Source organism: Perissodus microlepis, chromosome 20 (assembly GCF_051167445.1).
Source record: "Perissodus microlepis isolate ML-2025 ecotype Zambia chromosome 20, ASM5116744v1, whole genome shotgun sequence".
Taxonomy (NCBI): Eukaryota; Metazoa; Chordata; class Actinopteri; order Cichliformes; family Cichlidae; genus Perissodus; species Perissodus microlepis.
In genome coordinates, this window is record NC_140480.1 from 414,763 (window position 1) to 440,000 (window position 25,238).

General features: G+C 41.3%; 3 protein-coding genes across 6 annotated transcripts in view; 2 read left to right on the plus strand and 1 right to left on the minus strand.

Annotated features, from left to right (window-relative positions):
* Window positions 1-832: 832 nt before the first annotated feature.
* On the plus strand, window positions 833-17,367 carry cttnbp2nlb (CTTNBP2 N-terminal like b). The gene is made up of 5 exons (XM_084917074.1): window positions 833-957; window positions 4,665-4,772; window positions 13,389-13,640; window positions 13,908-14,015; window positions 15,000-17,367. Exons 1-5 carry the CDS (start codon window positions 952-954, stop codon window positions 16,284-16,286), a joined length of 1,761 nt encoding a protein of 586 aa, XP_084773200.1. The 5' UTR covers window positions 833-951; the 3' UTR covers window positions 16,287-17,367.
* Window positions 17,368-17,455: 88 nt separating this feature from the next.
* On the minus strand, window positions 17,456-22,404 carry capza1b (capping actin protein of muscle Z-line subunit alpha 1b). The gene is made up of 10 exons (XM_084917075.1): window positions 22,235-22,404; window positions 20,749-20,812; window positions 20,563-20,614; window positions 20,306-20,369; window positions 19,806-20,012; window positions 19,649-19,728; window positions 19,350-19,428; window positions 19,197-19,268; window positions 19,029-19,091; window positions 17,456-18,898 (listed from the first exon to the last, which is right to left on the minus strand). Exons 1-10 carry the CDS (start codon window positions 22,271-22,273, stop codon window positions 18,758-18,760), a joined length of 861 nt encoding a protein of 286 aa, XP_084773201.1. The 5' UTR covers window positions 22,274-22,404; the 3' UTR covers window positions 17,456-18,757.
* Window positions 22,405-22,730: 326 nt separating this feature from the next.
* LOC146363670 (acylamino-acid-releasing enzyme-like) overlaps window positions 22,731-25,238 on the plus strand; it is an 8,315-nt gene continuing 5,807 nt past the window's right edge. The window contains exons 1-9 of one of the 4 annotated variants that reach the window (XM_084917889.1): window positions 22,731-22,851; window positions 23,332-23,461; window positions 23,552-23,678; window positions 23,779-23,866; window positions 24,020-24,095; window positions 24,190-24,281; window positions 24,656-24,730; window positions 24,844-24,981; window positions 25,106-25,197. In XM_084917889.1, the coding sequence (XP_084774015.1) occupies window positions 22,840-22,851; window positions 23,332-23,461; window positions 23,552-23,678; window positions 23,779-23,866; window positions 24,020-24,095; window positions 24,190-24,281; window positions 24,656-24,730; window positions 24,844-24,981; window positions 25,106-25,197 (830 nt within the window). In that variant the 5' untranslated portion in view covers window positions 22,731-22,839. Of the gene's footprint in view, window positions 22,852-23,032; window positions 23,202-23,229; window positions 23,462-23,551; window positions 23,679-23,778; window positions 23,867-24,019; window positions 24,096-24,189; window positions 24,282-24,655; window positions 24,731-24,843; window positions 24,982-25,105; window positions 25,198-25,238 lie in introns of those variants that run through there. The other 3 variants (XM_084917887.1, XM_084917888.1, XM_084917886.1) reach the window with 3 other exon arrangements.

Below are 25,238 nucleotides of genomic sequence, written 5' to 3' on the forward strand. Positions count from 1 at the left end.
AACATAACCAACCGGTTTCGGCTCTTACTTTAAAAAAAAGAGTAGGTTCACAAAGCCAGCACAGCAACAAAACAAGGACATGTTGGAACAAAGGTTAGACTGTTCAATGCCGTGACCTCTCTTTGCTAATGTGACTAAACCAGTCCACTATTCACTACTTGAAAGACGATCTCCAGTACTTAGGACAGGTTGGTTAACCACAACCCCTCTAAATCAGGCTATAATTTATATAATGCGTCGTGGTCCTTGCAAAACCACACGTGACGTGCAGGACTAAACTGTGAACTTGAGATCAAGTCTAAGACGTCTTACAGATCGGGTGCACTGATCAAGTAGGAAAGATGAGGTGCGATGTTGCCATGCGGCCATCAGGAGGGGCTGGAACAAAGCAAGAGGCAGCACGCTGTATTCACCACGAGGCTCACGGTGCTGAGAGTACTTAGTGGAATAATTTGCTCAAAGTTAGCTTTTAAAGGGAGACTATTTCTAAAGCAAACAGCCGAAGCCTTTTAATCATATTGAAATAATTTATTGTGACTTCTATGGCAAAACAAATCTTATTTTCACTGTGTACGCTTCAAGCATTCACACCATCCATCGGAACTGGTAAATATGCAGATTTATTTTGCAATTAGACCAAATCTTTCAGAATTTAACGCACAGACACAGACTTGCCATAAATCTAACGTTGGACGTCCGAAACAAAGAGGTTTATCCCGGACACCCATGACCGCATTTATCCCCGCCCTCCACCGATCAACCCACCAACCATTGGTTGAGCTGTTGCACTACGCCTTTGTGATTGGTTGACTGTCTCGTCACTGAAGGTCTGTTGTTCACGCTCGCACCAGAGCAGGAGCTCCAGTGACAGTGGCGTGCTTTGATTCATGCTGTTGTGGAGTCCCCCGTTTTTGGATTCAAAGAACGGTTAATGCGGCCAGAAAAGAGCGCATGAAGGTATGGAAGAGATTTTTACCACGTTGCTTTGGCGGGTTTTCAAAGTAAAAACTAAAATGCAAAAGTCCACAGGTGAATCTCTGACACAGTCTGAGATTTGCTTGTACGATAAAGGATTTTGGTATTTCTGATTTTTACAGGGTTAACTTGGGACCTTGTGCTAAGTCATTATGGGGAAAAATATTTCCACATAAATATAGTAGCCAAAATAAGAGGAATCTGAATAATCGTTCATTTTCAGGCTGTAGGGTGTGAGTGCTTCAGTAGTATTGATTTTACCCTAAATCCCAGCTATAGCTATTAATAATCGGTAATTTGATGTTGTTATGAGGTTTATGGCACTTGGATATTGAACTGAATGTTACCAATCCAGAAAATAATGACATCCCCTTGTGTTACACAAAGGCCCGGGACGGCAGGTGGATCCTCTGCTGCTCCTGAGCAACCCCAGCGATCATTTAGAAATGCATGGAGCAGACTGAGCACTCTTTCCCACACAGCGAGCAAAGCAGGGAGGACCCTTCCCGTTTTCTTAGCTAATTTTTAACCTGAGAGAAACCACAGTAGAGAGAGAGAGAGAGCATAAACGCTGGGCTATGTGTGAATTCACTCAAGATGACCACAGTAACTGAGGTGTGTAGTCTCCCTTTGACACTTACCACAGACCACATTAGATGCTCTGCTTCTATATTGAACGTCTGGCTTGATATGGATGAGCATAACCTCTAATTTCAACACCATGAATGTATTTGCTTTGGCTTATTACCGGATCAATCTTTGCTACTCACACAGCCAAACTGCAACAGTTAAAACCATGTCAGCTACAGAGTGGGTTTCAGTAATTTACTCTTGAGTGACGATTCCCATGGTTTGGGTATCCCTGGAATGTGGCAACGATTTTCCATGGAAGCTGATCGAATGACAAATACCCAATTTTGGCATTACACTGACTGGAAACAGGTCAAACATACAGCAGTACTGACACAAAACTAATATCAAAGTACGTGTGCATGTGTGTGGTTGAGAAAGAGTGAAACCACTTTCACATTATATGACAAGTTAGTAGCCAGTAAATAACTGCTGATTCACACTCTGCTGCTTTGCTGTGAATGTGTGGTGAGCCACAGAATGCACTCTGGAATTCTGGAGGGACAGAGAGTGTTGTGGGATCGCTGCTTGAAGAAAGCAAAAGCTTTGGAACTTCGTGGCAGCGAGGAGAAGAGGGTGGGTTTCTTTAAAAAAGAAGAGATGAGAAAAGTTGCTTTGACAAATATATCAAATATATCAAAACACCAAATGGTTTAGTAAGTATGAAAATAAAACTCATCACACGATGTGCCATTTGCAGACAGCAGATCTTGACTCAGTTGAACACCTAAAGACAGAGCCGAGCAATTAATGTTCCCAACGGGTCACATGAGAAACTGGGACTGTTGTGGAGGGCCACGACAATAAGCTGAACTCAGTTCTGCTACTCGTAAGATTAGACGATACACTTAGTGGAAATGGCAGCATTTTATCATTTTTTAATCAACAATATTTCAAAAACGTGTATTTTTTGGCAAGATTTCAGAGATTTTTGACTCATACAAAGTGTTGTCGTTGTTTTGCTTTTAGTTTAATTACTTCATCTGTAGTTTTTCAGTTCTGTTTTGTAGGTTTCTTTAGATCTAGAAATCTAGTCTGCTTTGGGCTTGAACAAGTGCACTGAAGTCAGGCTCAATGGCTGTGCAGGAAACACGAAGGACAGCATACAGGTGATTGTTGCCGAGAGAGGATCTGTATATGCATTTGTTAACCTTAATGAATGAGAATATTTGTTCTTGTATGAGGTAGATCCAAAGTGAAACAACATCTAATGAGATGTCTCCTTATGTGTAGAAAGAAGAATAAAAATCCAGCAGTGACACTGACTTAGAGTGCTCGAATGAATCGAAAGTGCAACACACTCAATCAGTGCTCTTTCTCTGATTAAATTAACTATTTAAGTTTTAGCATTAATAAAATGAAATAATTTTTTAGTACTGACATGCAGCATCTGCTGGTGTATAATAAAATGCAAAGAATTCAGTTCTGTGTTCATTTCAGTCAGTTTTTCTTATGTCTGCTTCAAAGGTCTGACATTTTTCTCTGCCAGATTTGGACAACAATCAGTTGAAACACCTGCCAGTTTGTCCCATTTGAGTCCCAGCCAATCAAAGCATTTACACGTGTCACAGACATCACAGCTCTTGCCCCGAGCTTCAACTGAAGCTCCAGATTTCCTGCAATGTCCTTCATCCAGCTTGTTCCAGCTCACTTGAAGAGAGGCAGATTGTCAAATGCAGAGTCCACGAAACACTCTTTGATAAACCGCCAGAGAATTACTTATTGTTTTTGCAGTTATATGGGAAATCGTGGAGCTGGTCTTGATCGCTCCATCCCAGGATGTGTACAGCTTGGTAAAAAAAAAAGTCCTTGGTTGTTTTTGCAGCTTTGCAGGTTTAGATGTGTGTTCCCCCTCTGCTTTAGTCAAGTTGCATTTCTTTGCCTGTTTAGTCTCATAATGGTGACTCAAACTGTAATCCTCTTGCATTGTGTTTCACCAAACACTCAGCATGTTTGGTGGCTGAAATGGGGCAAACCTCATGATTTATACTTATTTATGTTGGAATTTTAATTTCCCATTGACCTCATGACAGGTCGATCAGGGACAACCAAATGGCCAGATGTGACCCATGAATGTTAAAGTCTGCCTTTACACATGGGCCCCATGAGGAAGACCATGATCATAATCTCCTTCTGGGTGGCTGTAGCTCAGGTGGCAGAGCAGGTCAGCCACTAATCAGAAGGTCGGTGGTTCGATCCCAGGCTGCCTCCTGGCTGCATGCCAAATATCCTTGGGCAAGATACTAACCCCATGTTTGCCTGCTGGTGGTGGTCAGAGGGCCCGGTGGCGCCAGTGTCCGGCAGCCTCGCCTCTGTCAGTGCGCCCCAGGGCAGCTGTGGCTACAATGTAGCTGCCATCACCAGTGTGTGAATGGGTGGATGACTGGATGTAGTGTGAAGCGCTTTGGGGTCCTTAGGGACTAGAAAAGCGCTATACAAATGCAGGCCATTTACCATTTCTTCACACATACCTCATCAAACTCTTGTCATACTGAGCAGCATTAATGTGATTTAAAGGAGCTGATTTGAAAATGACTTCATCTGCAACTCAAAAGATGAAGTCAACTTTCAGAAAAGTCTGTCTCAGTTTTAGGAACGATGTCAGCTGTGTGAGGGGTGTTATGTCTGGCCCCTGTGACTAAACAGGGCCCTGCTGATGAATCACAGGATGCAGTCGTTTAGGTGTAGCATGGCTAAGGTCTTACAAGCTTAAAAAAAGATGTTAGACTATCACATTTGCCTAACAGTCTTGGGATTTGGACTTAATGTGCAGATATGCTAATGACTTCCTGTTTATAACCCGGAGCACAACTCAGCAAGTCCACAGATGGGACCCCGAGCCCCTTTGTATATCAGTTCTGTGTCGCTCCCTGAAAAATGAGAATGAGTAGCTACTACTGTGGGCTGATTTACATATAAATCAATTTGTAATACCCAGAAGCAATCTTGTTTCCTAATTTGATTTCATTCTTTTTTCATCTGCTCCTTTAATGAAATAAAACAGTTTTTAGGGACAATGAGAAATCTTGCTTTCACTCACTCGCTCTTTCTGTCTTTAGGAGGAGAAGATGAACGTGGAGGCTCTAAGCAGAGCGGAGCTGCTGACTCTCCTCAGTATCTTGGAGGGGGAGCTAGAGGCCCAGGATGTAGTCATACACGCCCTCAGGGTAAGTTGGCGGCTACATCTGATACAACAGATCCCCCCGTGGACTCATGCTTACTGAAGGAGTTACATGACGGAGCATAATTAACCGTATCATTTCCATCCCAGTATCCCAATAAATAAAACAAAATGTGAGACTATCTTTAGTCCATACACCATTTGACACTAAAATTAACCTGTTTCAGCATCACGCTCCCGATAAGAATGTGAGTGAACTGGGAGGGGATATGTAAACAGGAAGCTGAGGAAAAAGAGCTAGTGAAGACGATGGCACAGGAGCCGTTCTGGGTTCACAGACTAGAGCGTCAGAGCACCAGTATTATTGCTGGTCAGTCTGGCCTGTGACCAAATTTTCTTTTTAAACTCAAGTCACTTTTCAGTTTTGACTATTGTGTCTCGATTGAGTTCAGATCTGGTGTCGTTTGTGCCCACGTTAGTTTTAATCTGGGGATTCCCATTGTTGCAAAATGAAAACAGAAGCGGATTACTCTGGTGTGGTATGTTGCCTCAGGTAAATATTTCAAAGCCTTGCAAGAGCTGTTTAGCTTGGGCTAATTAGTTACACATAACTGTGTTTGGAACACTAAACACAGACTATGACGATGACTGCAGATTGCATTTTTAGATTGCATACTCTACATAGCATTTAGGCAAAGTTGTGCCAGTCAACACCCAAACATCTTTCAACTTGGGCAACCTGAATCACAAGAGTCCACATTAGAAAAGATTATAAACGTCATTCCAGACAAAACTCCACAACAGCCATGTTTCATCACACATGTCTGATTTTAGAGAACCGTTTATGCTTGGTTTTCTTTTGGATGTTGAGTTTTGTGCAGCTAATTCACTCAAGTTGAGAGAATAGCTTTCTTTTTCAACACCAGTGTTTAGTGTCTGGGCCTGGTCTGATTAGTTCTCTCTGTGCCACTTTTTGTACTCCTGGCCACAGCAGCTGTTCCATGCTTAGACCGTGAATGTTTGCCTCATTGTCTGAAATAACGATTAGGCCTGCAATGAGAACAAGTAGCAGTGATGTGATGTATAGGCTTTGATATTGACATTTATCTAAAAAGCAAATTAGAAGGCAGAATTTCAGTGCCAGGACCTGAAGGAATGCCATTCTAACCACACCAGCTCATATGCAACTCAAAGGGCTGCTATCTAGAGCTGAAGCATACAGTGTTTGACCTGAAACTCAGTGCACATGTTCAACCGTCCCCTCAGGACAAATGCATGGTCGACTTATTCCTTTTTCCAAATCTTTATTACTCTGTTTTTTCTTCTATCTCTTTTCCTCCTCCGCTTTTCCTCACAACACAACCACATTACGGGGGGACTTTGATGTTTAACTGTGACCCATGTCCCATCTGCACAACTGACACACACACACAGGTTTTGGTGGTCTCCATGGGGCCCGTCAGAGGCTGCAGTGTTTACTGTGGAGAGGATGTACAGAGTTATAGGCTTAAATCACTGACTTCCTTTGTTCCAGCTGGGGGCCGGTACAGTAAATTGCTGACAGGTCAATGTAAGGGCAGACTGTGTGTTGAAGGGAGTGTCAGGACTTGATAGCAGGCTTCAATTTAGTCTGTCTCTGTGTATCAGTTTGACACCCAGGAAGTCTATTTATACAATTTGTGTTTCACTATCTTGGGTCTTTTGTACCTTCCCACTCTGGTTAACATATCTCAAGCAGTTGCTATAACAATGCTTTTCCTCAATTAGAGCTCTCTTTTCAGTTTGTTTACTAGCACACTGCACTTACCAAAGAAGTCAGTGCTTACTTGCATGTGGGGCAGATTGCTCTACCATATTTTCCAGTCTTTTCCTACCTCAAACACTTTCTCCTCTCAGCAGCAAGTACTTGGGTCTGCAAAACAAAACTGCATCTTTGTAACCCCTCCTTCACCCGAAACCCCTGCAAACCTGGAGCTGCAACAGTTGTTTGCTTACTTAATCACACAATGAGATGGTGTCAACTGTGGGACTTGTCTCTACAGATTCTGGGTTTTAATGTTTCCAGTTCTCATCAGTGAGGACACAGATGAGCAGTTTTACTAGAGGGAACATTCCTCAGAACATGACACCAGAAACAGGTCTTGCATTCCAAGAGGTGTGGCGTATGTTTTGAGTTAACAATTGTCTGCAACTAAAGGGAACTAATGCTATTATTATCTTCTCCCTGTTAAGCGCTGAGCAACTTAAAGTTAGTGTGTTGAAAACATGTACTTTAGAGAAGAAGCTCTACACCTGCTCCTTAAATTGGCAGTGAGGAAGTATAAGGTTGGTCCTTGTAGACTGGTGCATTTCTGTTGAGACAAAGTGGGGAGCAAATGTACGAAACAGACACTGTAACGAAGTCTGTGACGCTGAATTATCTGATAATGGAACTGTTTTTGTTTGTCCAGGCAACAGAGTTTGTGTGGTAATGTTTTTCATATGATGTCATGTCCTGTAATCCTAAAATGCTTTGTCTATTTTTATAGACTGATGTGATTTCCCGACTCCATAAACAATAAGGGTGGGCAAGACTTTATTGTTCAGATAAGAGTGTGTACTGCCCGATTTGGACAAGTTCTTAAGATTGGCAGGGTAAATATTATAAAAAAGGGCCACTAACCACACAGAAGTTTCCCTTAAAAGGAAGCCTAATAGAGTATTGTAGTGTACACTCAGTCAGTAACCAACAGCTCGGAGATTGTAAGAGGACAGCTCATTGACTTAAAGTGTGTAAAAGAGAAGGTGGGTCTACTTAAATATCATTTAAACAGCATCTGGAAACACAAACCATGTCACACACAGAATTGATAGAAACAAGTAGTCGAATATGAGGCAACGTTTTCCTAAGGATGCCTTTTTATGGCTGCTTCTGTTACACCTTAACTAGATTTCAAAATAAAGGTTTATATCTAACAACACCCTTCATTTTATTTAGATTTAACACAACACAGCCTGGCACTAGTAATAATAATACAACTTTTTTAAAAAGCCATATAGGAGATCTGGCACAGCATTTCCTTGTTCCACTAATGATATGCCTTTTCGAAAGCAATGCCTGACCAAAGGGTGAGAACACCCACTTCCATGTATCATCAGTAACTGCTGATGATAACATTTGCTGCAGTTAAACATTACTTAGAAAGTTTCATTTGGTGTCGTCCCACTTATCTTAGCACCACCTGTGATTAATATGTACCTGGGAGGTGTCTCGAGCACACCTTAGCTTACATTTCATAAAGCAAACACCTAAAATCTCATAATCCCATTTTTCTTTCTCTCACTCCCTCTGTCTGTGTCTGTCTCTCTCTCTTGAGTAGAAGGAGAAATAAAAGTAATGAATAAAAAAGTGAGTACTATCATTGAATTACACTTGACTTACAAGTCAATTTGTAGCTTTAATAACTGTTATAAACTTAAAGAGACATGATGTCTCACCACATGCCTACATTGTCGAGACACCGTTTGAGGGGGCCGCTGTGCTGCAGGGCATTATTTATCTGCATCATCTGGAAAAGCTAATCAGCGTAAACCTGATACACTGTCTTTAACTCTGATTTTTAATTATTAAATCTTTCTTATTTGCTGGTCGCCTGTTTTAGCTGTGTGTGCAACCAAATTTTGTTTATATTCTTATGGCTGGCTTTGCACATAATGGCAATAAATAATAACCCATTTAGGCTGAGACATTTTTAAATTGCCTCTGTTTTTTTCTGTTACCATGTAGGTCTACAATTTCAGTCTGTTTGGAGTGATGGAAAGGTGTAAAGGAGAATTTATAAGAAACTAAAGCAACAGAAGTAATAAAGGAAGCATTGAAGCACCTTTTCATAGTATGTAGAGAGTTCGACCTGCTCCTGTTATGGCTACTATTTAGTCTCTCAGTTAAAATAATACCTTAGCAAATCTCTGGTTTTGCTGTTTCTCACATTTCTGCTAAAACCTCTGTAAGCTAACTGCTTAGCAACATTAGCTAATTAGCTTTTTACTTGTAAGAATACTAATGACACTGATGTGTGGCTATTAGTTGTGTACGTGTTAGCTATAAAAAATATATGTGTTATATATGTTCATACATCATATGTGAGCTTGCTGTATTTTTCTGCAACCTACTTTGAGTAGGATGTGTACGGGCTCTCCTAAGAAATTACTCCATACTCTTGCTTCTGTTAAGCTGTTATGTAGTGGTTTTTTATGGTGTCATTAGTGGTTAGCTAGCTAGTAGTTAGCTCCCGGCTGTCATACCAAACTCACTGAAGATGCACACTATTGAGCAGATATGTTATGTATAACCATTTTTATGGAAATTTTCACCCTCATAACTGCTGCTTGAAGAAAAAAAAACAACCACTTGATTCCATTTAACTTGTTTACAAAGTGTCAGTTAAATCAGATAATCAGTGCACATTTTAACTTTGTCTGTGCTACTTGCTGAGCTAATTGAGTACCAAATTCAAATTGAAAAGTATCCTGCATATTTTTCCCATGACTTCCTATAAAGACATTTGTTGTCCGTAGTTGTGTAGAGCTATGTAGCAGAGAGGCTTTGCTTGTTGTGCCCTGTCATAAAGGAAAGTGCAGTCTGTCATTACGATCAGAACTATCCCGGCAAAAAAACACATGAGAGGCCAGACCTTAGGCCAGCCCTGCTACAAACACACACTGAGCCCAGCCCTTAATGGTCTGTTTAAACAGCTATTTAACTCAGGAAGCTGCAGTTTTCTCTCCAGTTTTACTCTAATGACCAACAGAAAAATAACAAAAGTTCACAACCACAGTTCAGGATATACATAATGGCTAACACAAAACTTTATAGTCATATAAAAAGGGAAACTGAGATACGGATATACAGTCGTATTGGTTCTCAGACACTGAAGGCTGCAGGGTCAGACTTGGGAACAATGCATGAGACTGAAAGCACTGAGACAGTGTCTTTGTGCAAGTTCTGTAATCTCTTCACTGAGGGTCACATTCTTTGTATAGCCAGAGAAAAAGCCTCAAATACAGCCTTCCTACTGACGCCCTGAGGGTGTGTGTGTGTTGTAATGGTATTTTTTGTTTTGTGAGAGCATGTGAGAAAAAGAGCCTGACAGAGAGGAGGAAGTAAAGAGATGCATTTTCTAACAAGTGATGATGAACTTACAGAGGAATGCAGTGGCATGCATGTTTGGGCATGGGAACGAGGAGAAGGCATTCAGCTGGGGTGTCTGATGAGAATTGTAGGGGGAGATGGAGACTTGTGTCCCCAAGACCCGTGGAGTAAACTCTGAGGCATGTGCTCACATCATTAGGACTGCCTGCTGACCCTGCATGCCTCCAGAACTCAAACATACTAAACCTACTATCTGCTACGTAGTCAATGAGACCTCCTAATTTTTCCCCTGAACAGGTGTGCTGTCACTTTGTATTCACTTGTTTTTAGTTTACATATAATTGAACCACTTTAATAGCATCGGGTTTGTGTGTGTCTGATTTTATGGTACAAACATTCACCGCTGCATCCCTGGGGAGGCGTTAACATCTGCCCCTGGTGGGGGGACTGGATAGCCGTTCCTCACCTCTTTGTGTTTGGTTTGAGGGGGATGACCATCTGCTTGGTCTCACGCTGACGATAACATCACTCAGCGCAGATTTCCTGCAATCACACAAACACACGCTTCCGGATCTATGTCCAGTCATAATGATATCCCTTTTTGGTTCGGTGCCACAGTGTGGAAAAAAGTCTTCATCCTATCAAAGCCATATACTGTCATACATAAGAAACACTGGTTTCTGCTGAGTCAAGTCTGAACTTGTACTCACATATTAATGTGCATGCATGTTCGGGACATAACAGTCCTGGAAAAAACTAAATACATCTTCAATGTTTCCATAGAAGTTAAGAGAATAAATTGCAGTCAGGTCCTGTTAATTAAATCAACTTAATTAAATGATCTCCAGCAAGCGTGCACACCTCTATTAAAGGAGAGGGTTGGGGCAGTTTGCTGGTATTCAGTTTTGTTTGAACACAGTTCCAAGGAGGAAAGACATCGTGCTGCTGCCTGTCAATCTAGGGGGGAAATCACCCCAACGTCAGGCTATGGAACGCTCAGAGAAATGTAAAAGAGACACAGATCTTATACTGCTAACTGTTAGAGTTAATGATAGTACAATTAGAAAACTAGTATGACTTTCTGGAAGGGTTGCCAAAAGCCTGTTTTCTCTACAGGGAGTGCAGAATTATTAGGCAAATGAGTATTTTGTCCACTTCATCCTCTTCATGCATGTTGTCTTACTCCAAGCTGTATAGGCTCGAAAGCCTACTACTAATTAAGCATATTAGGTGATGTGCATCTCTGTAATGAGAAGGGGTGTGGTCTAATGACATCAACACCCTATATCAGGTGTGCATAATTATTAGGCAACTTCCTTTCCTTTGGCAAAATGGGTCAAAAGAAGGACTTGACAGGCTCAGAAAAGTCAAAAATAGTGAGATATCTTGCAGAGGGATGCAGCAGTCTCAAAATTGCAAAGCTTCTGAAGCGTGATCATCGAACAATCAAGCGTTTCATTCAAAATAGTCAACAGGGTCGCAAGAAGCGTGTGGAAAAACCAAGGCGCAAAATAACTGCCCATGAACTGAGAAAAGTCAAGCGTGCAGCTGCCAACATGCCACTTGCCACCAGTTTGGCCATATTTCAGAGCTGCAACATCATTGGAGTGCCCAAAAGCACAAGGTGTGCAATACTCAGAGACATGGCCAAGGTAAGAAAGGCTGAAAGACGACCACCACTGAACAAGACACACAAGCTGAAACGTCAAGACTGGGCCAAGAAATATCTCAAGACTGATTTTTCTAAGGTTTTATGGACTGATGAAATGAGAGTGAGTCTTGATGGGCCAGATGGATGGGCCCGTGGCTGGATTGGTAAAGGGCAGAGAGCTCCAGTCCGACTCAGACGCCAGCAAGGTGGAGGTGGAGTACTGGTTTGGGCTGGTATCATCAAAGATGAGCTTGTGGGGCCTTTTGGGGTTGAGGATGGAGTCAAGCTCAACTCCCAGTCCTACTGCCAGTTTCTGGAAGACACCTTCTTCAAGCAGTGGTACAGGAAGAAGTCTGCATCCTTCAAGAAAAACATGATTTTCATGCAGGACAATGCTCCATCACACGCGTCCAAGTACTCCACAGCGTGGCTGGCAAGAAAGGGTATAAAAGAAGAAAAACTAATGACATGGCCTCCTTGTTCACCTGATCTGAACCCCATTGAGAACCTGTGGTCCATCATCAAATGTGAGATTTACAAGGAGGGAAAACAGTACACCTCTCTGAACAGTGTCTGGGAGGCTGTGGTTGCTGCTGCACGCAATGTTGATGGTGAACAGATCAAAACACTGACAGAATCCATGGATGGCAGGCTTTTGAGTGTCCTTGCAAAGAAAGGTGGCTATATTGGTCGCTGATTTGTTTTTGTTTTGTCTTTGAATGTCAGAAATGTATATTTGTGAATGTGGAGATGTTATATTGGTTTCACTGGTAAAAATAAATAATTGAAATGGGTATATATTTGTTTTTTGTTAAGTTGCCTAATAATTCTGCACAGTAATAGTCACCTGCACAGATATCCCCCTAAAATAGCTAAAACTAAAAACAAACTAAAAACTACTTCCAAAAACATTCAGCTTTGATATTAATGAGTTTTTGGGTTCATTGAGAACATGGTTGTTGTTCAATAATAAAATTGTTCCTCAAAAATACAACTTGCCTAATAATTCTGCACTCCCTGTAGAAAGAACGTGGCTACATGGCTTGGGTTTGCAAAGTTGCGTCTAAACAAACTAGACTCCTGGAACAGTGTCCTTTGTACAGACCAAAGTGGAGATGTTTGGCTATAATGTAAAGCACCACATTTTGGATAAGACAAAACACGGCATATCAGGGCAAACGCCTTCTACCAAATGTCAGTCACAGAGATATAGAGATAATAATTAGGGCTTGTTTTGCAGCCATGAGACCTGAACACCTTACAGTCTTTGATTATGAACTTAGTATTCTAGAGTCACTTGTGAGGCCGTCTGTCCGACTGCTAAAGCTTAGCTGAAACTGGGTCATGCAGTAGGACCATAATCCCAAGCACAGGAGCAAATCTTCAACAGAATGTCTAAAAAAGAAAATAATCCAGGTGCTCCAGTGGCCCAGTCAAAGTCCAGCCTGATTAAAATGCTGTTGCAGGACTTTAAGACAGGCGTCCATAAACTAATGCCAAATTTAAAGAAAAGAGAACCAAAGAGACTGATTTAGTCACACAGAAAACAAACTTCAAGGTATTGTTGATAAAGGTGTTTCTACACGCTATTGAATTGTGTTGTGTACTTCGTTTTTCACAGGACTACATAGAGTCCTGTGAAAACTTCCTTTTTCACATGACTGTAGACTGTAGTAGATTTTTTTCTCTATCTTGTTGCCTGCTGTGCTACACAAAAATGGGTGTTACCATGCGCTTCAATATTTGATATTTGTTCAAGCTGATTTTCAGCATCTCTTGGAAAGTACAACCGTATTCATATATGTGAATAGAACAGAATGGATTTCTTGTCATTGTATATGCAACAAAATAACAGGTTAATGTTTGTGTATATCTGATAGGCTCAGCACAGAGATGCTTTTGTCCAAGAGCGCTACGGACAGTATGACCTCAGCGATCCATTCCTGGCCCTGCAGCGGGACAACGAAGCCATGGAGTGCCATAACACAGCTGCCGAACCTCACACGCATCTGCAGGGAAGGGCAGTGGGGCCAAATCCTCTGGCTGTGCTTAAACTGGTCATGGCTCACTGCAAGAGGATGCAGGAGAGGATGATGGGACAGTTAGCTGCTGCTGAAAACAGACACAGACGGGTAAGGGGCAATGCACATTCAGGTAGTCACCAGTCTTCAGATCAGCTTTTCTACACAGCCATTATCACACATGGGCTAACACAAGTGCAGGTTTGCTTTGTGTGTGAACATGCATGTGTATTTGTTTCAGCTACTGATTTGGCTTATAGTAGTGAGGCAGACCGAGAGGGGATGTGGAGCTTTTCCACCCCAAAGCTCTGGTCTGTGAGGATACGTGTGGGAGACTCACAACTTTAGTGTTTTTCCCTTTGGCTGTATGTTTGATAGATGATAGCAGACTTGGAGGAGGAGAAACGACGACACGTCCAGGAATCTGCACACCATGCTGATTTCACCTTCATGCTGCAGACAGAAAGAGATAAACTACTGCATCAGGTGAGACTGGAATGTAAAGGATAGGCGAAACAATAAGTGTGTCTCTATGTATGTTTGTCTTTGTGAGATAAAATGTTAACGTCTTATAGAAATTGTTCCTCTCTTGCTGACAGATGAGCACATCTGGTCAACCTGCTTCCCTTTGCCTCACCTCTCCCTGTCTGCACAGTGTCCTTTTTCGCTGTTGTGGTGGTGATTTAAAACCCAGCAGCAGGGAAGCATCAGTGAAACTCCACTGTGTAACTCAGTAGGGTGGAGAGGGCTTGTCCAGTTGAAAGTATAGACACACACACAGGCACAGAAATGTTCCATGGGAAACAGATGAGGAAGAGACTATTGTTTAGCTGACTAGTTGCCATGGGGCTTTATGGTCTCAGGAAGCCTGAGATAATGGATGTTCACGTCTAATGCAAGGTCAGCCGGCGAGCACGCACACTGAGAGCACACAATCGGCTACTACATAAACTTCACACGAAGACCTTATGTAAGAAAGGCTTCCTGAGCGTCTCTCAGTCTTCCTTAGGCCTTCCTGCCTCATACCAAATACGCACACCATTATATTTTCTCACCTCTCACTTCCTTCTAATACTCATCAAAGCTCTTTAGAAGCCCAGAAATCTTCAAAAGATTTCACAGTAAATGCTAATTTCCAAAAAACATAGCTTTTTAAATGAGACAATACCATTATTATCTCAGTGTCACTTGAGTTAATGTCATAAAAGTCATTGGCAAATAATGAAAATATGCATATAAAACAGGTCTAAAATAGACAGCAGTGTTTGAAACAGAAAAACACGATTGCTGCCAGCTTGGTTATAGTGAATAGGCTTCTTCTACTTTTCAGAAAATGTGTATTTTTAAAGAAAACAGTATCTACTCCACTGTTGGATCTACTGTAACACAGCAGTGCTCTTTTGCCTCCTTGTGGCCACATGTGGCAGAGCAACTATGACTTTATTTGTGTCTCTCTCATTCCCTTTCTAGCTGGAAGTGGAGCATGCAACGGTGCAGAGATTAGAGAAGGACAAAGCCCAAGTAGTGAGCAAGGTGGAGGAGTCTCTGTCCCAGCAGCAGCAGCTCTCCTCAACTCTGACTCTGGAGCTCCAGAAAGCCAGCAGCCAGGCTCAGGAGGAAGCCCAGAAAGTCTCACAACTTCAAGAATTGCTGCAAGAGGAGACCAGTGCCCTGGAGAAGCTCCGGGCTGTTCTTGAAAATGAGAAGAGCAAGGCAGCCAAGCTTCAGGCCAAATCTGAGAAACAGATGGCTGAGTTTGACAGAGAACGTGAGCAATTGAAAGTCAGACTGGGTAAAGAGGAGGAAAGGAGTAAGGAGCTTGAGAGACAGGTGGAGGACCTGAAAAGGAGGTTGGCTGAACTTGAAGGATCTAAAGAAGAGGCAAAGGCAGCTGTGGTGGAGGAGAAAGAGTCAATACCCAAAAAGATGGCAGTAGCCACCTCTGTTCAGACTGAGCTGGATGGAAAGATAACCGTCACGCCTAAATCCACCTCACTGTCAAAAGTCAACGGCCATCATGGTCAAAAAGAGACAGAACTGGCACAGGAAGGGAGAGGGGCAGATAATGGTGGGGTAGTAGAAAATGGGGGAGGATCACTTTTGCATTCCCCTCACCCTCATCCTGCCTCTCCCTCAAGCACAGCCTCCTCTTCCCTCTCCTCTTCCCCCATTTCCTCTCCTGTTCTGGCAAAGCGTTTGGGCAGTCCTGGTTTCCATCAGTCCTCCTACCAGGCTGGAGTCAATCAGCGGTTCCAGGCTGCCAGGCACAAGTTCCAGAGTCAGGCGGAGCTGGATCAGCAGCAGCATGGCGGCCCACTTTCCCCGAGGGACCTCTCCCCCACCACCTCCTCCATTCCTCCCCCGCCAGAGCACACCACAGCTAAGCAGCTGGCCCGCAACACTGTCACTCAGGTGCTGTCCCGCTTTACCAATCAGCAGGCTGGAGTCAAGCTGGCTCCAATCAGCAGCTCTCCATTTGGTACAGACTACCGCAATCTAGCAGCATCTCCCCCGGGAGGAAGGTCGCCTTCAGGGCCTCTATCTCCAGGCATCCGCTCCCCCATCATTCCACGTTCAGAGAGGGCATACCCTCCCCCAACTCCTCCCAAGAAGCCGGGCATGAGTCCAACTCCAGGCTCTCCCAGTCACTCTGCTCGAACCAGCCTCTTTCCAGAGCTGACGGGGAACTGTGGGCACAGTAGCAGTGGCCAGGAGGGGGCTAAGGAGTCTGACCTGGTTTTATCTTCAAGTGGTTAATAGAAAGATCACACTAACCAACAACTGCTAAACAATTCAGGGTTATGTCGGCGGTTTTGTAGTATCCATCTTAAGTAGCAAAACTACTTAACAGCACTCCAAATCAGAAGTCTAGGCAATTGAAGCTGTGCTGGTTCAGTCAGATCCAGATTTTGCTGCACCCCTACCTCCATGAAACAGTTGGAAAGTAGAACTATTTGAAATGAACTACAGTACATGGATTATTTTAGATGCACTTCTGTTTTTTGTCACTTGGCTGTCTTTCTTTCTTTCTTTCTTTCTTTACGTAGAACTATTGTGAGTTTGTGTAATAATTGAAAATGTGCTATTTTGGACACTATTTTAAAAGTATCCAAAAACAATTTACAATTTAAAGAAAGCACCTGTTGATTTTTTTTAAAGAAATTATTATAGTTTTTGTCATTGTTTAACAAACCTTTTCTTTTGTCATGAGCAGAAGCTGCTCATTGTTTTACAATTTAAAAAACACCAGTCACACAATGTTAAAAAAATAGACTGTGTAGGGCTCAATTGTGTAAATGTAAGCAAATGTGTAGCTTTCACTGTTTTTGAAATGTTTTCCTGATGACTTCTTATGCAGTTTCCAGAGATTCTCAGTTAAAAACTTTATTATACTGTAAAAGAAAAAGTTCTTTATGAACAAACATCACCTGCATGTACTGTTTTTATGCTACACTTAACCATGAAAACACTTGAGTATTATAAAAGGGAGACCGCACTTTGCACTACTTTACTGTATGTCTACGATTGTTTTTATTGACATCTGCTTCACAGGGAGGACTGTGTGATTATTATGTGATAAATTGTAGTTATACTGTCAGTAAGAGTGGACACTAAAGCTTCCAATCATGCCGCTGTAATCTTTCTATTGTATTATTTCCTGTGACATACTGTATGATCCTTGGCTTTAAAACCATTGATTCCTTCCAAGCAAATATTTTAGTCATTCTATTTGAATCTGTAGGCATACACTGCTGTCAGTGACCTTCACCTGTGTAAAGGATGTCATGAAACCCTGCAACATTTTGTGCTTTTCCAATAAACTGTCCATGTCTTGAAAGCCTAGTGTATAATGTCCGTTGTTTAAATCTTGATTGGAGTGCCATCTAACTTGTTGTATCAAGAGCAGACAATGAAATAAAACTCTGTCACGTTCAATCTCTTTATTTGAACAGAATGGGGCAGTACAGTCTTGACGTTCACTGATCGGCACACAGTTTTGTATTGTAAGGTTTAGACACAGCACATAATATAGCTAACAAGTAACTGATCTGGAGTCTGCCTACTCAGAAGTGATGCAAAACAGTGTATGATGTGGCCTTACAGTCATTTACAGTAAGATCTTGCCTCATGTGGCAGCTGCTCTCTGTCCACTTGGCGCCGACCAGTACACAAACAGTTTGTTGCAGTTAACAGAGCAATTTTCAAAGACTCCCAACAAAAACTTGCGTATTAAAATAGATATTTGCATACGTGGATGGGAAGATGGAGATCTTTACCATAGGAAAGAGATTTTGGCAAATAAATCTTGGTTAATGTGAGTATATAAGTTTTCCTCTATACAAAGGAAAAGCTGTACAGCAATGAGGGTGTTGCCAAAGTAAGAACAGAATGTATTGCAGATGCAGCGTCATAGAAGTTGCTTTATCTAATTTCAGTCGTCACAGCTTGCATGGGTGGAGAGACCATACATCAGTGGATCACAACAGAAAACAACATTCCCTTGGCTGTAACACATACCGACAACCACATAGGTGCAGGAACAGAGCTATGCTAAGGATTGTGCCATTTTTAAATGTTTGCAACAGGAATAAATATGCTTCAGTTTTGTTTGCAGTGTGTAACTAAGCCCCATGTCCGTTCAAAAAGACTGCCAGCTTGGTATTGGACAGCTAAACTGTCACGGCAGATAATGGCTACTCAATATTTTGATTTTACTCATGTACTTGAGTTCTAATTCATCGCACCACAATGACACAAAATCTCTGAAAAACAAAAACCCTGATAGGTGACGGTGTGCTTAATTTCTCTCATGAGCTGCTTTGTGCATCCGGGTTCCTTCTGTGTGTGCTGAGAACTGTAATAGTTCTACATCAGTTTTACTAAGAATAAGAATATATACACAACTTCTCATACTAGCTTCTAAGAAGGTCTGTGATCCTTAGACGGCTGAGGAAATTTACTTCTCTAATGCTGCAGTCCTGAGCACAGCCCTGTCCAAACATACAACCATTTTCTCTAAACCATGATTATTTCCATAATTGAACATTCCTTGCAACAGACAGACATCTGTGCCTAACAGTCCAGACACCTTTAGTTATATTTTTTTGTTGGTTTTTTTTCCTTGCCCCATATTGATATAGTTTTGCTTTGGTTAGTCCTTGCGCAGGTACAGGTGGGTTGTGGGCCAGCAGGAGCATGCATCTCCCTGGTCAGTCCCCGGCCTTGCTTTAAGCATTCTGCATCTCCTTGCCAATCTTGTAACTTAGAATCTTATTCCAATCAATCTTTGTGCGTGTGACAGGCAGCTGACGACGCAGGGCCTTAAAGGTCGTATCAGACATGGTCTGGTAGTTCTCACTGATAGCAGTCTGAGGGAGCAAAAGCAGAAGGGAAACCAACATCAGTTGTGATGTTTTTCCTTTTTTAAAAATTCTAAATGTTACAGGTAACACTTATGTTTAAGGCAGTACATAAACCATGTAGCAAAAGCTAGCTCACCTGGTAGTCATTTTCTGCATTCTCAATAATGTCAACAAGTTCCTTAGCTGTCTGGATCTCATTCTGTCAAAAGAAAGTGAGAGACGTCTTTTGTCTTCATACAAAGCTGTCAGTCAGACGACTACAATGCACATTGTTGACACACATCAGACTAATATTTGTACTTACAGTCACTGGTATGGAGTCTTCTACCTCCTTGTGGCTAACCAGTTGCACATTCCCATCTTCATAATAGTGCACCTGCAATTAAAAAAAAGTTCATTATCAAACCAATATTTTGCAACAATATTTCTCCTTATTTATGACAATGTGTACACTGACCTGGATTTTCAATACTCCTACCACCTGAGCAGTGGACTGACCAATGGTAAGCTTCCACTCTGACCTGCAGCGACCATTCCTTTGTCAGGGAAAATAAAAGAAGACTTGTGTTACAAACAGGATCATCAGGAAGCAAAAAGCACTGAATAAGTACCTAATATTCCCCCTTTACTCAGAAGACTATATTTCTCAGCATTTCTGTGACAGAGCCACATTATGAAAAATAAAATATTCTATTATATTTAGATATATTCACATATGCATTTTTTTATGTGCTGTTTTCAGGATGTACACTATACCAAAAGTTTTTGGGTTGAAACTGATGTCCTTCAATGCAGGCTATGATCATTTGCTGACCATCAACTGTTTTCCCATATACCTGCAACACATAGATGTTATGGGTAAACAGCAGGCAATGTTGTCTATAATGACCATATTGTTTTAAATGCACCTTACCGTACAGACTCCAGTAGGGTAGTGCTCTTTGACATAGGCACTAAGGGCAGTATCACAGGCATCTCTCCAACTTCTCAGGGCTGTCTCTCCTTCGTATGGCTGCACGTCGCTCACTTCTTTTCTTAGGTGGTCGAAACGGAACGATAAACAGTTGCGAGGATCGAGGAAAAGTCCCTGACCCAAGTCACCATGCTCTGTGATCAGGACCTTAAATGAAGGAATAAGAAAGAGTGAATAACCCTGTTGCACGTATTTGCTCACATAAAATGAAAACGACTGCACTTGAACCAAGATTTTCTTAGTTGGCTGGTTTTATATTTGTTTGATTATTTAGGGCTCATCAGAAAATTGTTTTAGGGCTGGAAATAAATGCACATCACACAGAAGTACTCAGATCTTTCTCATGATCAACTGATGAATCAAAACGTGATCAACTAACTCTTCAGGGAAACCCAAAAAATGATCGATTTAAATGAATGATTTCAAAAGTCCCAACATACCGGCTCATCATATCCCTCTAACTTGGCAGGTGTAAATTGATCCATGTTGTACTGGGCAAAGGAGCTGGAGAAAGAAAATCGGCAGAGAAACAAAGTATATATTAATAATATGGCATCAAATGGATTTCAAAAAAGTGACTTAAAGATATAAGGAATGACAAACATCTCTGAAATGAAAAATTTCCCATATGGAAACTTTTGTAACCTATTTCCTGAATAATGAAATTTCATCACATGCGTAACTAAGCAGCACTTACTGTGAAGCCCCCTCCCTAAGAAGATTGTCATTGCTGAGGAGAAGCCGCACATCTACAAAGAGTAAAATAAACCAACGTTTGGATAGATCTCTCAAGAGACAGAAAGTTATTCTTATTGTTCGAAGCAAAGTATAATACATAAGTCAGTGATATTATCAAAGACATCTTTCTACATCTGCTTCTTACCATTGAAGACTTCATTGAACTCTCCAGGGGGGGCATGTGTCACAAAGTTGGCGGCTATGCGGACCTGCAGACAAAAATTTAATGCCACCAATTAATTCAGCCATCAAAGTAATGAGGGCTTTTTCTGACTCAGAATGGGCCTTTGGAAGGTCCGTATACATGGTAATGCACATTACAGCATGTGATGTGGAATAGGCAATAAGCTTGTTGTATTTTTTTAAGAAAAACAAAACAAAACATGATTTGAAAACCTATTTTACACAGTTTAAAAAATATATAATAACATTTTGTTTCATGGGAAAGGTAGGAGGGGATTTCTGCTGAGCTCTACTCGTTCACTGCAATCCCACATTTTCCTGTCATTACCCACTGGATCTTTAATCTCTCACCTCCCTGGTACAAAGTCTGTAATATCTGAAAGACTGCCAAACCCAGACTTGTCAATGTCTGATTAGCCTGGCGTCTGTAACCCCCATGTTGTACTCATTCTGGCATTTATTAGACACTTTTGAAGGCAAATATTGTGTACAGTGACTTGGTTTCAATCTGTGGGGTAATTCCTAACATTCTTGTAGCTTTTGCCATTTTGGCTCAAGTAAGTAATCACATTTAACATTCCAATTAACAACCGATTTTGTTACTGATTTTGAATTAGGTTGCTAGCTTTTCTTGTGAAGAAGTCAGTGTAACTTTAAAGCTCCTATGTCTTTTGCAACAGTCGAGACTTTAACCTAGCAGAGAGCAAGTTTTACTAAATAAAGGATAGACTCTGTCATTTGAAGTGGAATTTAAACACCTCGTAAGCAAAATGTCATCTCGCCCTTTGTTTTCCTACCCGAACGGCAACAGATTGATGTTATCAGAAGAATGTTGTCGCCACTTTGTCTTCCTGTTCAGATGCCTTACTCTATAGTAGTTACCCTTTCTCAAAGAACGACAACGCTGAAATGCATGCCTCTAACTGGCGTTGCGAATAGTGACACCGTCAGGCTTCATCTTAACTCTAGGCACCTGAATCCTGATCTTAAGTCATGTGATGCAAACATAAGTATTTGAGCTGCAACTGAATCTGTTTGACCCAGAAATCGAAGGCAAAGTAATGGTAGCTGCTAATGTTAGCGAACGCTATAGGAGGAACACACAGCCCTCTCTGTGATTGTCACTGGCATGGACATTGTCACACTAATTTTGGAAACTAGTCGTGATACTTTTATTTTAATTTAATTTTTATTCTAAACATTTTTTCAGCACCAAAATGGTTAAACCCTTAATGAGTGAATGTTTGCTTCTGTAGCTGCTAGCCAACTAAAAGCTCGAACTAGCGTTGGCTAGTTAGCTCACGGTAGCTTAAAACAGAAGTTTATAATTTCTACATCAGAACAAAAACTACCATTCTCTTTCCAAATTTCACATAAATATATAACAGGTGAGCCCATTTATAAATGAGAAAAATGTTGCTGAGCAAAGAATTAAAGAGTCTCCAAACCTTCTCTTCATCTGACAGCGGCTCCTCAAAATCAGCCATCTTGGCTCTTTGTGACCCCACCTACCACAGCTGACTGACAAGACCAGAGCAGTAGCTGTCATGCACACAGGGATTAAATAAATACTACTCATAAAGCTATGTAATCACCTATTTTCCCCATATACGTTTCTCTCTTATCATATACAATTAGATATTTAAGATATTTAATTTAACACTATGTAAAGTAGTGTAAAAGCAGTATTAACAGTGCAAGAGGGCATCTAAAAAGTTCCTTACTTGCTGTGTGCTGCTTCCTGTTAAGTATCACAGTAGCAAATGTTTTACAAAATAAAAGTATATGCTAACACCTCTGTTTAGCGAACAGCGTTCTAAGTTGTCGGCAACACATTTTAGAGTGCTTTTATTCGTTTAAATTTAATATGTATTCATTAACTTAATAACGATGTTTTGATTCATTCAGAAACTGTTTATCAAGTATTTTATTTTATAAGGGGCAGCAGGAAGCGGTAACGTGTACTTTATGGCTCGCTTTGTAGTGGCGCTTTCATTCTTTGTGCCGCTAACTGGTTGATATTTACAGACTAGCGACACACACCGTTGCTATTATGGAGTCACAGGTATGATTCAAGTGGAACTGACGGCTGACGTTAATTATGTGTGGATTTTGTGTCCAAAAATCTGTTACTAAATAGGTGCAAATGTGTTGCGGGCGGTAATTACGCTGTCACGATTTTTTTTGTAATAACTGAATTAACGTTAGCCAGCTTCCGAGTCAAGCTAGCAGTCGGACAGTGATTCAGTTGTTTTCTTCTGCAGGAAGTTCCTGGTCATGTGGATACTGTTAAATCGGACAAATGCTACTCGAAGCAAACAAACTGTTTTAATTGGTTTCTTTGTTGAAGGCATGGGTGTTGCTTTATTTTGACATATGTTTAACATCTGGTTTCCTTTTTTAGCGGTAAATAGTGTGAGTGATAGCCTACAAACTTTACCCTGATGGTTAGCCTCATAGCAACAAGATGAACAGGGCATTGTTAGCTGTTGGACAGCTTCTGTCACTGAGACGTAATGTGAGTTTTTCTGCTGTGTGCTGTCAGGTGGTAACCAGTGCGAAGGAAATTGCCAAGCTCTATAAAGAGCTCAGCCTCTATCCATCTTTGACCAGAGCAGATGTGGGACCCGTAATCACTTCTCAGTATGGAGGCAAATACAGCAACATTTACACAGGTACACCTAATGTGCTGCACGTAACACGGTCAGATTTGCATGTAATGATGCACGTTAATTATATTTTTATGTGTTTATTTTCTTCTGCAGAATGGAACCAGCGGGATCTGGAGAGGAATGAGACTGTTAAGTTTTGCAGGCAGTACATTGTATTTCACGATGACAAGTCAGTGGTCTACTCTGGAGCCTCGGGAAACTGCACTGAGATCAAAGGAGAGTATGTATCACTTTCATATTTGATCTATTGTTTGGCTACAAATACTGTCATACTTTCTGAGCAGATACAACAGTATATTCTCATTTGTGTCTCCTGCCAGGGTGCTAAGTAAGGATTCTCCTTCTGGTGAAATGAAGGCAGTTGTCAGAGAATGCACGGTTCAAGGAAAAGATAAACAGTTTCTGGAGGTGTGTGTCTGGCTCAGTGTCAGCACTGAGTTTCACACCTGCTCTTTATTTGTCTTTGTGGCAACACCATGGAAAACTGTGTATTAGCTTACATTAGAAAAAATCGGACTTTAACTTTAACGTTCTTCTACTTACCTGCTTGTGGCCTTTCAGATCTGGAGTAAAAACATCAAGGTGAAGAGCATAGATCTGACAGCCTTAAAGAAGCATGGCAAAGTTTATGAAGATGGTAAGTCATCTTGTTGTAACATCTTTGGTGTTTGTTGTTTTTCCTAAATATCTTAAATTTAAACTTTTGTGTGTGGGTTATTTTTCATCCTTAGACCAGTTTGGCTGCTTGGTTTGGTCCCACTCTGAGACCCACCTCTTATATGTGGCAGAAAGAAAAAGACCAACAGCAGAGTCTTTCTTCCAGGTCTGTTTGTGTTAAAACAAATTAAAAAGCATGAAATATATGTTGGATTCTGCAAAAATAAAAAAAATGACTTTGACATATTTGCACTCACACCAAAGAGATGAAAGTACTCTCCAAAGTCGTTGAATGTCATTGAAAGAAAGCTTACTTTTCAGTCATAAACAATATTGTAAACGTATTAAAAGATAGGTCTTTTTCCTTGCTATTCAAAAGCAAAATCCCATAACAATACTGATTGTTATGCAGTTGCAGTGGAGTGTGTTTACTGTCTCCTCTCTAGAGAGTTAATTCGCTGTATAATTGAATGTGAAATAACAGAAATGACTAGTAGTTAATAAGTATTAACCATTCTATCTTCCATATTCTCCTTACAGACTGAGTCTCCAGAGTTGTCTTCTATTGGAGATGAGGACGAGACCTTGAGAACTGAGAAAAAGGAGGCTGTAAAAGTGAATGGAGCTAATATTCCCGAAACTGAAAATATTTTCACAGTTCAAAGGTTTAATTCTGGTCTTAAGTTCTTTTCCTCGTTAGTTTAAATTTTCCCATCTTATTCCTGCAGGGGGAGCAGTTTGTCTTCCATGAGGACTGGGGAGAGACTTTGGTTAGTAAGAGCTGTCCCGTGCTTTGTGTTTTGGACATCGAGGGAAGCAATGTTTCTGTGTTGGAAGGAGTGCCTGAAGATATCTCACCAGGGCAGGTTAGTGCAATAGTTTTTCTTCTTTTTTCCATTTGGTGTATGCTTTTCTTTAATGTTTACACTCTTCAAGTAATATTTTGTTCTTTCTCCGTTTTACTCTTGTACACTGTTTCTCTATTTGCAGGCATTTTGGGCTCCAGGTGACACAGGTGTGGTTTTTGTAGGCTGGTGGCATGAGCCTTTCAGACTTGGCCTCAAGTACTGCCCCAACAGGAGGTGATGACAGTTTACAACGATCAAGTCAGACTGCACAGCTG